This window comes from Aquarana catesbeiana, linkage group LG03 (assembly GCF_042186555.1).
Source record: "Aquarana catesbeiana isolate 2022-GZ linkage group LG03, ASM4218655v1, whole genome shotgun sequence".
Taxonomy (NCBI): Eukaryota; Metazoa; Chordata; class Amphibia; order Anura; family Ranidae; genus Aquarana; species Aquarana catesbeiana.
The window spans coordinates 710,519,962-710,537,606 of record NC_133326.1 but is presented as its reverse complement, the minus strand read 5'-3'; the positions used below and the strand labels follow the sequence as shown (position 1 = coordinate 710,537,606).

At 44.3% G+C, this 17,645-nt stretch overlaps 1 protein-coding gene across 1 annotated transcript in view; it reads left to right on the top strand.

Annotated features, from left to right (window-relative positions):
- The window catches only part of LOC141133641 (chloride channel protein ClC-Kb-like), a 70,328-nt gene extending 56,083 nt beyond the window's left edge, over window positions 1-14,245 (top strand). The window contains exons 18-22 of the mRNA XM_073623136.1: window positions 2,307-2,368; window positions 4,868-4,936; window positions 7,311-7,415; window positions 8,437-8,523; window positions 9,730-14,245. Of these exons, the coding sequence (XP_073479237.1) occupies window positions 2,307-2,368; window positions 4,868-4,936; window positions 7,311-7,415; window positions 8,437-8,523; window positions 9,730-9,897 (491 nt within the window). The 3' untranslated portion in view covers window positions 9,898-14,245. The remainder of the gene's footprint in view (window positions 1-2,306; window positions 2,369-4,867; window positions 4,937-7,310; window positions 7,416-8,436; window positions 8,524-9,729) is intronic.
- The last annotated feature ends 3,400 nt before the right edge of the window (window positions 14,246-17,645 follow it).

Below are 17,645 nucleotides of genomic sequence, written 5' to 3'. Positions count from 1 at the left end.
AAATGTCCTGGATGGCTTAATTCCAATGTAAAAATGCATATAAAAGCAAAGGAGAAGGCCTTCAAAAAATACAAGGTTGAGGGATCATCCACAGCATTCAGACTTTATAAAGAATGTAACAGGAAATGTAAAGGTGCAATTAGGATGGCTAAGATAGAACATGAAAGACACATAGCGGAGGAGAGCAAAAAAAATCCCAAGAAATTCTTTAAGTATGTAAACAGTAAAAAAGGGAGGACAGACCATATTGGCCCCATAAAGAATGAGGAAGGACATCTGGTTACAAAGGATGGGGAGATGGCAAAGGTATTGAATTTATTCTTCTCCTCAGTCTTCACAAGTGAATCGGGGGGCTTCAGTAACCAAAACTGCAGTGTTTATCCTCATGACACAACACAGGAAGCACCTCCATGGTTAACAGAGGACGGAATTAAAATTAGACTTGAGAAACTTAACATTAATAAATCACAGGGACCAGATGGCTTGCATCTTAGGTACTTAGGGAACTCAGTCATGTGATTGCCAGACCGTTTGTTCCTAATTTTTACAGATAGTCTACTGACTGGAATGGTACCAGCTGATTGGAGAAAAGCCAATGTAGCACCTATATTTAAAAAGGGCCCAAAATACATCCCTGGGAATTACAGACCAGTTAGCCTAACATCGATAGTATGTAAACTCTTGGAGAGGATGATAAGGGACTATATACAGGATTTTAGTAATACGAACGATATCATTAGCAGTAATCAGCATGGATTCATGAAGAATAGTTCTTGCCAAACCAATCTATTAACCTTCTATGAGGAGGTGAGTTGCCATCTAGATAAAGGAAGGCCTGTAGACGTGGTGTATCTGGATTTTGCAAAAGCATTTGACACAGTTCCTCATAAATGTTTACTGTACAAAATAAGGTCCATTGGCATGGACCATAGGGTGAGTACATGGATTGAAAACTGGCTACAAGGGCGAGTTCAGAGGGTGGTGATAAATGGGGAGTACTCAGAATGGTCAGGGGTGGGTAGTGGGGTTCCCCAGGGTTCTGTGCTGGGACCAATCCTATTTAATTTGTTCATAAACGATCTGGAGGATGGGATAAACAGTTCAATCTCTGTATTTGCAGACGATACTAAGCTAAGCAGGGCAATAACTTCTCCGCAGGACGTGGAAACCTTGCAAAAAGACCTGAACAAATTAATGGGGTGGGCGACTACATGGCAAATGAGGTTCAATGTAGAAAAATGTAAAATAATGCATTTGGGTGGCAAAAATATGAATGCAATCTATACACTGGGGGGAGAACCTCTGGGGGAATCTAGGATGGAAAAGGACCTGGGGATCCTAGTAGATGATAGGCTCAGCAATGGCAGGCAATGCCAAGCTGCTGCTAACAAAGCAAACAGAATATTGGCATGCATTAAAAGGGGGATCAACTCCAGAGATAAAACGATAATTCTCCCGCTCTACAAGACTCTGGTCCGGCCGCACCTAGAGTATGCAGTCCAGTTCTGGGCACCAGTCCTCAGGAAGGATGTACTGGAAATGGAGCGAGTACAAAGAAGGGCAACAAAGCTAATAAAGGGTCTGGAGGATATTAGTTATGAGGAAAGGTTGCGAGCACTGAACTTATTCTCTCTGGAGAAGAGACGCTTGAGAGGGGATATGATTTCAATTTACAAATACCGGACTGGTGACCCCACAATAGGGATAAAACTTTTTCGCAGAAGAGAGTTTAACAAGACTCGTGGCCACTCATTAAAAATTAGAAGAAAAGAGGTTTAACCTTAAACTACGTAGAGGGTTCTTTACTGTAAGAGCGGCAAGGATGTGGAATTCCCTTCCACAGGCAGTGGTCTCAGCGGGGAGCATTGATAGCTTCAAGAAACTATTAGATAAGCACCTGAATGACCACAACATACAGGGATATGTAATGTAATACTGACACATAATCACACACATAGGTTGGACTTGATGGACTTGTGTCTTTTTTCAACCTCACCTACTATGTAACTATGACTGCATGTAGACCGCAATACCAGCAGCAGGTCTCCATTCTGCACACCAAACTACAAATGGTTCCCACCACCTCCACCCTACCCACCCCCCTCCTGGAAGGTCACCATGGTACCTCCCACACCCATCCAAAAGGCACACCCACTGCAAGGCTGATTTCAGTTTTAGCTCCAGTCTTAGCTTTTAGAAGCCACTTCCAGCTGTTTGAGGAAATACGTAGGTGAAGGAATGGGTTCAGGCTGGAGTTATTTCCTTAAACCCTTGTATGCTTTTTTTTTTTTTTTTCACTTTACCAGAGTCAGAAGCTACAGAAATCGCGTACAGCAACCAGGACACCGTCACATTTGAAAGTGAAGAGGTAAGTTATAGAACTCACATTGGCGTGCAAGATTTTAAAAAATGCTGCTTGCTGCATGTTTGTGCGATTTCCAGACATTGCACCTCCCACAGGTAGACCACTTTAAAAAAAAAAAACGCACCACGCAAAACAAAAGAATACAGAGGTGTGAATGAGCCCCTATATACCGTATGCAAGTCAGTCAATAAATGGATGGTAGATGTATGGGAGTGGCAGTTGCTGGCTTCTCCTTGAGGGCTCTTTCACATGCCAAACATGACCCATTCAAATGAATGGGGTCACGCTGCAACCACAGCCACGCACAACGCACATGTGTGGGTGGGTGCAGCCATAGGTGTGTGCAACCTATTGCATTAGGGCAGGGGTCTCTACCTATTGGCCCTCCAGCGGTTGCGGAACTACAAGTCCCATCATGCCTCTACCTGAGGGAGTCATGCTTGTAACTGTCAGCCTTGCAATGCCCAGGGCTTTTTTTCAGCGGGAACGCGGGGGAACGCAGTTCCGGCACCTCCAGCACTGAATGTATTCTATGGCAAAGTGTGCTGGAGAGTCAATAAATTGCTGACTGCTGGGGGATCTATTGTCACTGGGAAAATATTTTTTTTGTGGGGGTCTACTGTTGCTGGGGTGGTATCTTGTTGCGGGGGGCCCATTGTTGCTGGGGGGAGGTCTGTCGTTGTGTGTGGGGGATCTATTGTTGCTGTGGTGGTTTCTGTTGCTGCTTGGGTGGGGTCTATCAAATTCCATACAATTTAGTAGCACAAAATGATGGTTCTGTATTCCCTAAAATGGGGTGGTACTGGGAGGTGGGTAGGGGGTGGAGCCACGAGACATTGCTCGGAGGTGGGTAGGGGGCAGAGACGAAGGGGGACTCATAAGGAGTGAGTTCCTGTACCTATTCTGAGAAGAAAAGCCCTGGCAATGCCTCATGGGACTTGTAGTTTTGCAACAGCTGGAGGGCTGCCAGTTTGGGACCCCTGCATTAGGGAGTGCACCCCAGAGCAAAAACACACATGCGTGTATATCAGCAGAGCAGTGGACGGAGTCAGTAGAGCAAAGATTGGTGTCAGTAGGGCGGTGGACGGACGGTGTCAGTCGTTTTTTATTATTATTATTTACAATTTTTTTTTTTACGATATTTTTTATTTGTTTTTACCATTTTTTTTTTTTTTTGGGAGCTTTGGTGAAACATCAAGGGTCTAAACAGACCCCTGAGGTCTCACTTTTGAGAAAGAGGAAGGAACTTAGGACAGAGATTCCTCAGTCCCTTTCTCTGCAGCCTCAGCTGCATTGGACAGCGAAGGCATGGGAAGTGTTCTGTGCTGAGCGGCACAGTTTACTATGCTTCAGTTAGGAATGAACACAGGAGCGATCGGTACAGATCGCTGACCCTGTGTTTTTTTCAGAAAAGGAAGGGGCCGGGAAATAAAATATTCACCGGCCCCTTTTCCCACTCTCAATCCTGAAACAACCCCCAGAGTGGGCGGAGGGGGGGGGGCTGGCAGCACTGCACGGGGGAGACAGGGGGGTGCCAGAAGCAGGGGGAATCAGTACCACATGGAGTGATTAGGGTGTGCCCAGGCACATCCAGCACACCCTGTGCGCACACCTAATGGGTGCAGCTTTGTGCGGCGGGCAGTGAACACAGTTTGATAGTAACAAAATATGGTAGAAAAGTTCAGTAAATACAACAAGCACAGCGGGGGAGCACCCCTGACCAGAGCCACTACAACAGAGACAACGGTGAGCCAGTGAGATGCGAAATGCAAGATGCCGACAGCGCCTGCCATGTGGAACAGTCCACATCCAAAAGTGAAGGCTTCCTGGAAGGTAGACTTAAAAACCTAAACTGTTCCTACTCCTCCACAACATTTTCCTATCTAGTACTGTCCCTGACAGACTGGGATCCTTTCCCCACACCAGTCACTCACATTCAGTGCGCCAAGCCTGGGAGGCGGGAGTCTTCAATAGACTCTGCCTGACCCAAGATGGCAGTCAGAGTCACATGGGGTGCCCGCATCCAATCAGATATCCGCCCCCTTGTGACCAAGGAAGCCATAGAAGAAACATGTTCGAGCGCCACCTGCAGTGAAGAATACAGACTGCACCTGCCTACTAGCGGCTGTGGCAAAGTAGTGCAGCATTTAGGAGGCTAAAGCAGGCAGTGAGGAGGCTGCATGGCATTTCTCCTGATGGTGCCAACAGTTGACCATGCCTGATTGTTGAAATGACCCGTTGTAGTCTCCATCGGAAGCCCATTAGATGGGGTGTCAGCCCAGGACCACAACTGGGAGACAAGGGAGAGTGTTGCCACCCCATAATAGGAAGTTTCTATTACCGGAAATTATTTTCATTAAAGTAGAATTCCAGGGTTAACCCTAGCTACCCTTAAAACTGCCCCCCCCCCCCCTTCTAACACCTATGCCTACCAGCCCTTGTTACCTGGGCTTTGGCTTCATTTAGTAAACTAAAAAATCTTCCGTGTTCTCTTTGTTACAGACGCCTAAGCCAAGGAGTGAAAGCCGCAGGAGACGCTCGGGCAGGTTCCGCAGCCAGTACCTGAAGATGGTGAGAGCTTCTACTACAATGCAATGATACAAGTCACACCGGGGCTGTGCACACATCACTCACATTTACTTGGAGGATTTATAATACTAAAGCCAATCTCAGTAATCATACTGAAGGAGGGTCTGTGTGCTGGAAGGAGGTCAAATCAGACATGTGTGAAGATACACCACTGTGCTGTATTGGCCAGGTCCATATACCATGAGAGACGGATCTTTATACCGTGGGTGGCGGCTCTTTTTACCGTGGGTGATGGCTCTTTATACCGTGGGTGACGGCTCTTTATACCGTGGGTGACGGCTCTTTATACCGTGGGTGACGGCTCTTTATACCGTGGGTGACGGCTCTTTTTATACCGTGGGTGACGGCTCTTTATACCGTGGGTGACGGCTCTTTATACCGTGGGTGGCGGCTCTTTTTATACCGTGGGTGATGGCTCTTTATACCGTGGGTGGCGGCTCTTTTTATACCGTGGGTGACGGCTCTTTAGACCGTGGGTGACGGCTCTTTATACCGTGGGTGACGGCTCTTTACACCGTGGGTGACGGCTCTTTACACCGTGGGTGACGGCTCTTTACACCGTGGGTGACGGCTCTTTACACCGTGGGTGACGGCTCTTTACACCGTGGGTGACGGCTCTTTACACCGTGGGTGACGGCTCTTTACACCGTGGGTGACGGCTCTTTACACCGTGGGTGACGGCTCTTTACACCGTGGGTGACGGCTCTTTACACCGTGGGTGACGGCTCTTTACACCATGGGTGACGGCTCTTTACACCGTGGGTGACGGCTCTTTACACCGTGGGTGACGGCTCTTTACACCGTGGGTGAAGGCTCTTTACACCGTGGGTGACGGCTCTTAATACCGTGGGTGGCGGCTCTTTAGACCGTGGGTGACGGCTCTTAATACCGTGGGTGACAGGCCTTTATACCATGAGTGACAGATCTATATATCATGGATGATGGGTCTTTATACTGTGGATGACAGGCCTTTATAACGTAGATGACAGGTCTATATATAATGGGTTACGGGTCTTTATACCATGGGTGACAGGCATTTATACCATGGGTGACAGGCATTTATACCATGGGTGACAGGCCTTTCTAATGTAGGTGACAGGTCTATATATCATGGGTGACGTGTCTTTATACTATGGCTGACAGACCTTTTTATCATGGGTGACAGGTATTTACACCATGGCTGATGGGTCTTTATACCTTGGTTGACGGGTCTTTATGTCATAACTGAGAGGTCTTTAGACCAAGGCTGATGGGTCTTTATGTCATAGCTGACAGGTCTTTATACCTATGTGCCAGGTCTTTATACCGTAGGTGACATGTCTTTATACCGTGGGTGACGGGCCATTATACCATATACTGTACATTTAAACCTTTATATTTATACCATGGGTGACGGACCTTTATACCGTGGGTGACAGGTCTTCATACCATGGGTGATGGACCTTTTTATCCTGGGGGTGACATGGGTTACAGGCCTTTATACAGTAGGTAGCGGGCCTTTATACCATGGGTGATGGATCTATAAACCTTGTGTGACGGACCTTTATACAGTGGGTGACGGGTCTTTATAACTCATGAGCTTTCAGCCCTGGTCCAAGCATTGGGCTGGTTCTTGGGGAAGAGTTATGTAAATATCAAAATGCCTTGATGGGTGGATGTCAGTCTGGAGGAGTGGGTGTTCCTAGACAGACTGTGTTTGCATGCAGACCACAATAGGTACAGTAATGCCCACATGTGATGCTGAGCCTCCATGATTGAAAAAACTACATTTCATTAAATGAAGGGGATGGGCAAGTTAGAACTAGATGATGCTGGATGCCCTCAAGGCAGGAAAAGAAGAGGGTTCTATCTGACTTTCTGCAGCTTCTAATGCACATTCTGAGAAGCTCGCAATATCCAGTGAAACCAGAGTAAGTAATTTCAGTCCAGGAGAGGAGTCAGTACCTGTGCAAGACTAAAGGGAAGGCCGGAGTTTAGCTTGGGGGGGGACAACTATACTCTGTATGACCGCTGGAGGTCGCCATGCATACGGTTCCCCTCATAGCCTCATAGGAATAAAGAGGACTGTGAAGTGCATGCACAGGCTGAAGAGGACCCACAGAGGACATTTTATGATTAAGGGGTCAACAAGGCCGCAGAGTGAAGATTGCTGGATGGAGGTGGATGATGAGTCTACGACTAGGTGGGCTGTTCTCTGCAGGATAGCTATATTCATTAAGGGACAACTTGTAGGAAGAGTACAGATGTCTTTTAAACAATCCAGTCAGGTATGCCAGCAAACCACACATTTGATGGTAAATATTGCTGACTTACCAGGTTAAGTTTCATTGTATCCTAACAGAACTTTATTTAATAGGTGGAGGAATGGGAGTGCCGTCAGCTTAATGAAGTGGTGCCTATAGTGGACCTGATGATCGATCCAGCTCCGTACAGGCTTCTGGAGAAGCAGACTCTTTACCAGGTAAGGAAGAATCAGAGGTTGATCAGATGATCTGAGTTGGATCTTGACCTCTACGGCTCAGTTCTCTCATCTTTAGTTTCAATTTTAAGACCTTTCTTTTACCTAATACTTCTATCTCCTTCAGCTAGGGCAGGGGTCTCCAAACTTTCCAAAGGGCCAGTTAATTGTCCTTCAGACTTTAGGGGGGCTGAACTGCGGCAATTGGAAGTAGAAAATGTCCTGGCATCGGTAGAAGTAAACAATGCCCCATCCTTGGTGTCAGTGAGAGGAATTGTGCCCCATCGTTGGTGTCATTGGATGGAAGGAATCATTCCCCATCATTGGTGTCACTGGGAGGAACTGTGCCCCACTGATGGTGTCATTGGATGGGAGGAATCATGCCCCATTGTTTGTGTCATTGGGAGGAACTGAGCCCCATTATTGGTGTCAGTGGGGAAAAGTATGACCCATTGTTGGTGTCAGAGGATAAAATAATGACCCAAGCACCGGATACAAGCAAGCAAAGGGCCAAATCCGGCCACCAGGCCACAGTTTGGAGACCACTGAATTAGGGTATGGGGTGTCAGACTTTGGAGGAGTGGAAAGTCTAAACAACAAAAGCTTGCAGCCAGAGGAGAACTGGGTTGAGGGACTCAGAGTCAGCAACAAATGGTGGTCATTATAAAGCTACCTCTTTCAGATATGTGGTTACAGCACCTAGCAGAGGCAAGTCTTCCAGCACCAACTTCCTGTACGGCTCTGAGATGGCATGTGACCGAATGCCGAAAGGTGCAAAGGAAGCTGGATGGTGCGACAAGGTTTGTCATCATAAGCCACATTCTTTAGGAAGACCCACCTTTCACTATGCCCACCAGTCACAGTGGCACCATTTTGCACGATACACTTTATTCTGTCCCTTTCATGAAAGGTGAAATTTTTGTGGTCACCCCCCAGGACAGAAAGGTTCAGAATAATGACACAGCGACACACTTTCATGTTCAGTAACAAGTTCTTATGTGGAAATGTTCTCCTCTCTCTTTAGGTTTACGACTTGTTCAACCTCCTCGGTCTGCGCAGGGCCTATGTCACCAACACAGGACGGCTGGTAGGAGTCGTCTCCCTGACTGAGGTATGACATCATAGGTCACTTTGCACAGCTTGTGGCACTTACTCACTCCATACTAGTAGGGCATAGATCCTTGGACTGCCTGTGAAAGTCTTGGAGGGGAGAGCATGTGGCCTTATGGTCAGAGTCACCCTTCAAGGGAGCTCCACCTAGTACTTGGGTGGACCTTGCCTCGGCAGGTCACCTGAATTATGGGCTCAAGCCGGTTTAAGCCAGGTGAACCTTGAGCACCCCAGTCCCGGTTAGGGATCTTGTGAGGAATGAGTGCTAGGGTCCTTTCTCTTTAGGGAAGAACCATGTGTACACCTTGTGCACTTTTTTGTGCATTCTTGCACCTAGTGTTAATTTCGAGTATGCACACTAAAATTACGTAGTAAGTCTGCTAGACACAGATGAACTTTACAACTGATTGCAATGCAACCTGTCTGAATGGATGGGTCTGAACAGGCTAAAGGAATCACTGCTTAAGATTCAGAAACTGGCGGTTCATGTAAACTCACAACTCCTCCTCCATAGACAACAGTAGAGAGTTTGGCAAACACTGCCTCACAATATTCAAAGGCTTCAGGTAGAGTTCTACCACCTTCCAACTTAGGATGAACAACTCAAAAGTCAAGCAAGCACAGAGTTCACTACTGATAAACTATAAATAACGGCCAGGTCCTGCCACCCATGAGGCCATTTAAGGCAACCACACTTAGATAGGACTTATGGAAGCACGGTGGGGGGCAGCACTGAGACCAGCCTGAATATTCATCCCCGGGGGACACAGCATCAGTGGCTGTTATGGTGCTGTGTGCCCTAGCAACCAGCATCAGGAGGGATCCAGCAAAAATGCCCAACTTAGTCGCCATCCATCCCTGGCAAGGCCCTGACAATGGCCCTGTATTTAAAGCTATTTGTAAATGTGTTTGAGCAACATTTTAGTAGGATGACTTAAAGTGGAAATCAATTCTAAAACTGCAAGCAGATGGGGAGGGTTAAGTAAAGTACTGGCAACTTGCCTTGTAAAAAACTCACCAAGAAAATTTTATGGAAAGGACACTTAAGCATTTCAGAGAGCTGGCCCATGGAATTGCCAAGAATTGTATACAACTCAACAGATATTACATGTACTGTATATTTACTTAAAAAAAGCCTGTGTGTAAGGATCGTTCATAACGATCATGACATCAAACATTCATCCATTTAATCTCTGAATTTCCACAGCTACAAGACGCTGTTCATGGAACAGTAAAAGGAACCTTCACCTCACGTGCAATCCCCAAGACAGAAGAAAAGGGCCAGGAGGACTATACTCTGGAGCCCCTGGTCCATCTACCTTCAGAATACCACGAAGAAGAAACCATCACTGCTCCAAAAACATCAACCACGTGACACCACACTTCCTTGTGGAGGCTGAATACACAACGACTGTGCACATATCTCCAAATGTGACCACATAAATCATCTCAGACTGAAAGTGTTATTGTATATTCATTTTATTTTATAATGCCCGGCCAGAACTTGGTTGCAAGAGACTTGAACATTTTTAACTAATGTCAAACCGGAATCTGGTAATGTTGAGACTTGAACATTTTTCACTAACCTCCAACCAGAACCTGGTCACTTTAGGAGACCTGAACATTTATAACTAATGTCCAACCAGAAACTGGTCATGTTAGGGGTACTTGAACATTTTTAACTAATACCCAGCCAGAATCTGGTCATGTTAGGAGACCTGAACATTTATAATAAATGTCCAACCAGAATGCAGTTGGGTTAGGAGACTTAAATATTTTCAACCAGAACTTTATCAGGTCTGAAGAGCTGCACAGTTTTAAATAATATGCAACCAGAATGCAGTTCTGTTAGGAGACTTCAACATTTTACCTGAATCTGGTCATGTTAGAAGACCTGAACATTCCTAACTAATCTCTAGCCAGAACCTGGTCGTGTTAGGAGACCTAAATATTTTTACCTAACATGGAACTAGAACTTGGTCATGTCAGAAGACTTGAACATTTTTCCTAACGTCCACCCAGAATCTGGTCATGTTAGGAGACCTGAGCATTTATTACAAATGTGCAACCAGAACATAGTTTTGTTAGGAGACTTCAATATTTCCCAATGTCCATGCAGTATCTGGTCATGTTAGGGGACCTGGACATTCCTAACTAATCCCTAGCCAGAACCTGGTCGTGTTAGGAGACCTAAATATTTTTACCTAGCATTCAACTAGAACCTGGTCATGTTAGAAGACTCATACTTTTTTACCTAACGTCCAACAAGAACCTGGACATGTTAGGAGACTTGAACATTTATAACAAATGTCCAACCAGAACGTGGTTGGGTTAGGAGACTTGAAATTTTCAACCAGAACCTGATTATGTCAGAAGACCTGAACATTTTAATGAATGTGCCACCAGAACCTGGTTGTGTTAGGAGACTTCAACATTTTACTCGATATCTAAGCAGAATCTGTTCATATTATGGAATTAGAGCATTTTCCCCTAATGTCCAAGCAGAACCTTGTCATGTTAGGGCACTTGAACATTTTTAACTAATTCCCAGCCAGAATCTGGTCATGTTAGGAGGCCTGAATATTTATAACTAACGTCCGGCCAGAACCTGGTCCTGTTAGGAGACCTGAATATTTTTACCTAACATCCAACTAGAACCTGGTCGTGTTAGGAGACGTAAACATTTTTAACTAATACCCATCCAGAACCTGGTCCTATTGGGAGACTTAAATATTTGCAAACCGAACCTAGTTGTTTGGAGACATGAACATGTTTAACTTATACCCATTCAGAACCTGGTCCTATAAATATTTTCAACCAGAACCTGGTTGTGTTTGGAGACATGAACATTTTTACCTAATCTCAACAGAATTACCAAAAAGGTCACTATATAAGTTATATATTTTAAACTGTTGTTAGAATTCAGGAGTAAATCAGCTCCTTTTAAATCGAGAATTACAGTGCCTTGAAAAAAAATTCATACCCCTTTAAATTTTCCACATTTTGTCATGGTACAACCAAAAACGTAAATGTATTTTATTGGGATTCTATGTGATAGACCAACAAAAAGTGGCACATAATTGCGAAGTGGAAGTAAAATGATAAATGGTTTTCCAAATTTTTTACAAATAAATATCTGAAAAGTGTGGGGTGCATTTGCATTCAGCCCCCTTTACTGTGATACCCCTAACTAAAATCTAGTGGAACCAATTGCCTTCAGAAGTCGCCTAATTAGTAAATAAAGTCCACCTGTGTGTAATTTAATCACAGCATAAATACAGCAATTCTGTGAGGCCCTCAGAGGTTTGCTAGAGAACCTTAATGAACAAACAGCATCATGAAAGCCAAGGAACATACCAGACAGGTCAGGGATAAAGTTATGGAGATGTTTAAAGCGGGGTTACATTATAAAAAAATATCCCAAGCTTTGAACATCTCACAGAGCTCTGTTCAATCCATCATTCGAAAATGGAAAAAGTATGGCACAACTGCAAACCAACCAAGACATGGCCGTCCACCTAAACTGACAGGCTGGGCAAGGAGAGCATTAATCAGAGAAGCAGCCAGGAGACCCATGGTAACTCTGGAGGAGCTGCAGAGATCCACAGCTCAAATGGGAGAATCTGTCCACAGGACAACTATTAGTCGTGTTCTCCACAAATCTGCCCTTTATGGAAGAGTGGCAAGAAGAAAGCCATTGTTAAATGAAACCCATAAGAAGTCCCGTGTGCAGTTTGAAGCCATGTGGGGAACACAGCAAACATGTAGAAGAAGGTGCTCTGGTCAGATGAGACCAAAATTGAACTTTTTAGCCTAAAAGCAAAACGCTATGTGTGGTGGAAAACTAACATTGCACATCACCCTGAACACACCATCCCCACTGTGAAATGTGGTGGTGAAAGCATCATGTTGTGGGGATGCTTTTTTTCAACAGAGACAGAGTTGGTGGGAAGATGGATGGAGCCAAATACAGGGCAATCTTAGAAGAAAACCTGACATGCCCCGTACACACGGTCGGATTTTCCGATGGAAAATGTCCGATCGGAGCGTGTTGTTGGAAATTCCGACCGTGTGTGGGCTCCATCGAACATTTTCCATCGGATTTTCCGACACACAAAGTTGGAGAGCAGGAGATAAAATTTTCCGACAACAAATACCATCGTCGGAAATTCCGATCGTGTGTACACAAATCCGACGAACAAAGTGCCACGCATGCTCAGAATAAATAAAGAGATGAAAGCTATTGGCCACTGCCCCGTTTATAGTCCCGACGTACGTGTTTTACGTCACCGCGTTTACAACGATCGGATTTTCCGACAACTTTGTGTGACCGTGTGTATGCAAGACAAGTTTGAGCCAACATCCGTCAGAAAAAATCCTAGGATTTTGTTGTCGGAATGTCTGAACAAAGTCCGACCGTGTGTACGGGGCATTAGACTGTGAGACAGGGGCCGGAGATTCACCTTCCAGCAGGACAACGACCCTAAACATACAGCCAGAGCTACAATGGAATGGTTTAGGTATTCATGTGTTAGAATGACCCAAGCAAAGTCCAGGCCTAAATCCCATTGAGAATCTGTGGCAAGACTTGAAAATTGCTGTTCGCAGACGCTCTCCATCCAATCTGACAGAGCTTGAGCTATTTTGCAAAGAAGAATGGGCAAAAATGTCCCTCTCTAGATGTGCAAAACTGGTAGAGACATCCCCAAAAAGACTTGCAGCTGTAATTGCAGAGAAAGGGGGTTCTACAAAGTATTGACTCAGGGGGGCTGAGTACAAACGCACGCCACACTTTTCACATATTTATATGTAAAAAAAATTGAAAACCATTTATCATTTTCCTTCCACTTCCCAATTATGTGCCACTTTGTGTTGGTATATCACATAAAATCCCAATAAAATACATTTACATTTTTGGTTGTAACATGACAAAATGTGGAAAATTTCAAGGGGTATGAATACTTTTTCAAGGCACTGTATATTCAAATGTTAACTTAAAGCTATGTTAACAGTCTTGCTAGAATAGATAAACTATGAGTAATAGAAGGACTGAAACACCATTCCTGGACAAAAGGTTGGTTCAAGCTAGCTGCAGTGCTGGCCATGTTTTGGCAGGCATAGCATTTGATGATATGATCTCTGTTGATGTTGAGGATCAGAGTTTAGATTGGCTAATCTTCCCCTTCAGTAAAAAAAAAAAAAAATCACATGAACAAGAACTTAGGTCTTTAGACAACTGGACAGCATTGAGGGGAGTCCACAGCAGCATTCCAGGAAAGGTACTTTTATTACTCTAATCTACTCTACTGTACTCTACTCTTTTCTACCCTACTACTACTGCCCTGCAAGGCTGCTAACATAGCCTAATATCTTAGTATAGGTCCATTTTAAAAGGAAATTATAGTGTTTTTATGTTTTGTTTTGTTTTTTAGCCATGGAATACGTTTTTGTTATTTTAAAGATATCAATATGTAAAATTTGCACACAGAACTCAATGATTCCTCATAGTGACTCACCCTCTCCCAGAGGTTTCAATGAGAGTTAATCTGCCTGAAAGAAGACATTGAATGATGTGTCTCTTTAGATAACTCATTGTGCTCTGGGAATCCTTTGTAATGTATGAAATGTTATTTGTAAAGCAAAGGTTGTATACAAAATGTAAATAAACAGATATAAAAACAAAATTTTTAGCTGTATAAACTAAAATAAAACTGGTTCACAAACTTTATAGTTTCCTGGTAATGGTGAACTTGGCTTTATCATTGTGTGTTAATATCTTATAAATGTTTCTCTATGTATAGTTTGATCACTACATATGTAAGTTGTGGTCTCTCTTCATTTGTCATATACTCTGGGTATACCCAAGGCTGGAGCTACCGCCAGGCGAACTAGGCAGCCGCTTAGGGCTGGTATACTGATCACATTATACAGGATCTCACAACTGCTGTCTCGGGTCCCCCCTCCAGAGGAAGCGGACCTTGTCCGGTCTCAGTGGTTCTCTTCCACACCAGCTCCCGGAGCAGAGGATCTTCTCCGGAAGCTGGTGTCTCCACCATCTTACTCTATCCCAGCACAGAGACACCGACTTCTCTCCCAGCCAATCCCTGCCTAATGTAGAACACTGGGCCATGCACTTCACTCTGGGAAATCCATGGCCCACATCCTCCTCCGTGTTGGGGCAGCCGACACAGCTCAGAACTATATTTCCCAGAATGCAAGGGTTTGTATGGAGAAAACTTTATTCAAGCACCGGAAAACATTCCAAAATGTTGAGTGAGTTGCCCAGCAGAAGGGCAGATGTGTCGGGTGGGTCACATTTCAAGGTGAATCTACTACATCCCAGATTTTATAGATTTTATAGAGGATGATGTACAGAACGATATAGGTGGGTGGGGCATGGAGAGACCCTGGAAAAACGAGGAGAACGAAGACGAAGGACTGCTAAATGCATGCAGTGTGCTGTGAGTATAGGGGTGTATAGGGAATGCATGGAGTGTGCTGTAAGTATAGGGGTTGTTTTTTTTGGGGGGGGTAGCTGGTCTTGCCTAGGGGCAGAATAGTCAAGCACCAGCCCTGGGTATACCTTATTGTTGCTCTCGCTCAGTGCAAGTCTACCAAGTAAGGCTGGCCATACATTATATAATATACACTATATTACCAGAAGTATTGGGACGCCTGCCTTTACACACACAAGAACTTTAATGGCATCTCAGTCTTAGTCTGTAGGGTTCAATATTGAGTTGGCCCACCCTTTGCAGCTATAACAGCTTCAGCTCTTCTGGGAAGGCTGTCCACAAGGTTTAGGAGTGTGTCTATGGGAATGTTTGACCATTCTTCCAGAAGTGCATTTGTGAGGTCAGGCACTGATGTTGGATGAGAAGGCCTGGCTCACAGTCTCCACTCACAACACCTTTGGGGTGAATTATATCGGGTTGAGGTCAGGACTTTGTGCAGGCCAGTCAAGTTCCTCCACCCCAATTTCGCTCATCCATGTCTTTATGGACCTTGCTTTGTGCACTGGTGTGCAGTCATGTTGGAACAGGAAGGGGCCATCCCCAAACTGTTCCCACAAAGTTGGGAGCATGAAATTGTCCAAAATGTCTTGGTATGCTGATACCTTCAGAGTTCCCTAAAAACTAAGGGGCCAAGCCCAACCCCTGAAAAACAACCCCACACCATAATCCTCCCTCCACCAAATGCAGTGCTGGCCATGTTTTGGCAGGCCAAGCATTTGATCATGTGAGTTCTGTTGATGTTGAGGATCAGAGTTTGGATTGGCTAATCTGGCTAATGTGCACTGGTCCAAATGACTTGGACCAGTGCACAAAGCATAGACATCCTCCTAAACCTTGTGCAAAGCCTTCCTAGAAAAGTTGAAGCTGTTATAGCTGCAAAGGGTGAGCCAACTCAATATTGAACTGTACGGTCTAAGACTGGGATGCCATTAAAGTTCATGTGCGTGTAAAAGCAGGTGTCCCAAAACTTTTAGTAATATAGTGTATTATGTATGCAATCAGGCAGGTACTTCCACTACATATCTCAAGGTAAATCTGAAGATAATTTAATAAGAAAAGCTTAGGACCAGACTGGAAACAATCCACTCTCTGTCTGGCTGAGATCATATCTCAACTGTCAATCATGAAGGCTGAATGGTGGCCACTGTATATATAATATTACAAAGCATCTAAGAAACAAAAAAAATGTTATAAAATTTATTATATTTATTATAAAAAAGAATGTTACATAATTACATAGTTAGTCAGGTTGAAAAAAGACACAAGTCCATCCAGTTCAACCATAAAAAAAAAATATTGTACAATCCAATATACCCAATACTATACCCACAGTTGATCCAGAGGAAGGCAAAAAACCCCAGCAGAGCATGCTCCAATTTGCTACGGCAGGGGAAAAAATTCCTTCCTGATCCCCCAAGAGGCAATCGGATTTTCCCTGGATCAACTTTACCTATAAATGTCAGTACCCAGTTATATTATGTACATTTAGGAAAGTATCCAGACCTTTCTTAAAGCAATCTACTGAGCTGGCCAGAACCACCTCTGGAGGGAGTCTATTCCACATTTTCACAGCTCTCACTGTGAAGAAACCTTTCCGTATTTGGAGATGAAATCTTTTTTCCTCTAGATGTAAAGAGTGCCCCCTTGTCCTCTGTGATGACCTTAAAGTGAATAACTCAACACCAAGTTCACTATATGGACCCCCTATATATTTGAACATGTTAGACTTAGTAGACTTCTGCAAATGTTTGATCAGTTGTGGTGCAACCAAGCTTCCCAAAAACTGTTGTTTCTCAGAAATGTGGACTTCCTGAACTGAAAGTCCCATTGAAGTTAATGGAATCCAAACTGGATGCCAACAAAATGTATAGTATAGAGCAGCAAAAGATGAAAAAGTGTGAAGAATGGTTTAGGAAGCTCCTTCCAGCCCAACCTGACAAGATGATGGGACCAAAAAACAGTCTGAGACACTTCTTAAAAATTCAACCGTGATTCTAAGATAAGAGTATGGGACTGGCAGTCAAGATAAGGGTGCTAAGGGCAGACTTTGCAGCAGCCCTCACGCTATAAATGTGTAACATGTGTAGCAAGTAGGGATGAACCGAACAAGAACAACCCCCCCCCCACCCCCGGTTCAGTTTCGCACCAGAACATGCGAACAAGCAAAAAATTTGTATGAACAAGGAACACCGTCTATGGGACACGAACATGAAAAATCAAAAGTGCTCATTTTAAAGGCTTATATGCAAGTTTTTGTCATAAAAAGTGTTTGGGGACCCGGGTCCTGCCCCAGGGGACAAGGATCAATGCAAAAAAAAGTTTTAAAAACTTCTGTTTTTTCAGGAGCAGTGATTTTAATAATGCCTAAAGTGAAACCATAAAAATGAAATATTCCTTTAAATATCGTGCCTGGGGGGGTGTTCTTGGTATGCCTGTAAAGTGGCACATTTTTCCAGTGTTTAGAACAGTACCACAGCAAAATGACATTTCTAAAGGAAAAATGTCATTTAAAACTACTCGCAAATGTAATGTATTGGATTCCAGCAATATAGATAAAAATCATTGAAAAAAACAGTATGGGGACCCAGGTCCTGCCCCAGGGAACATG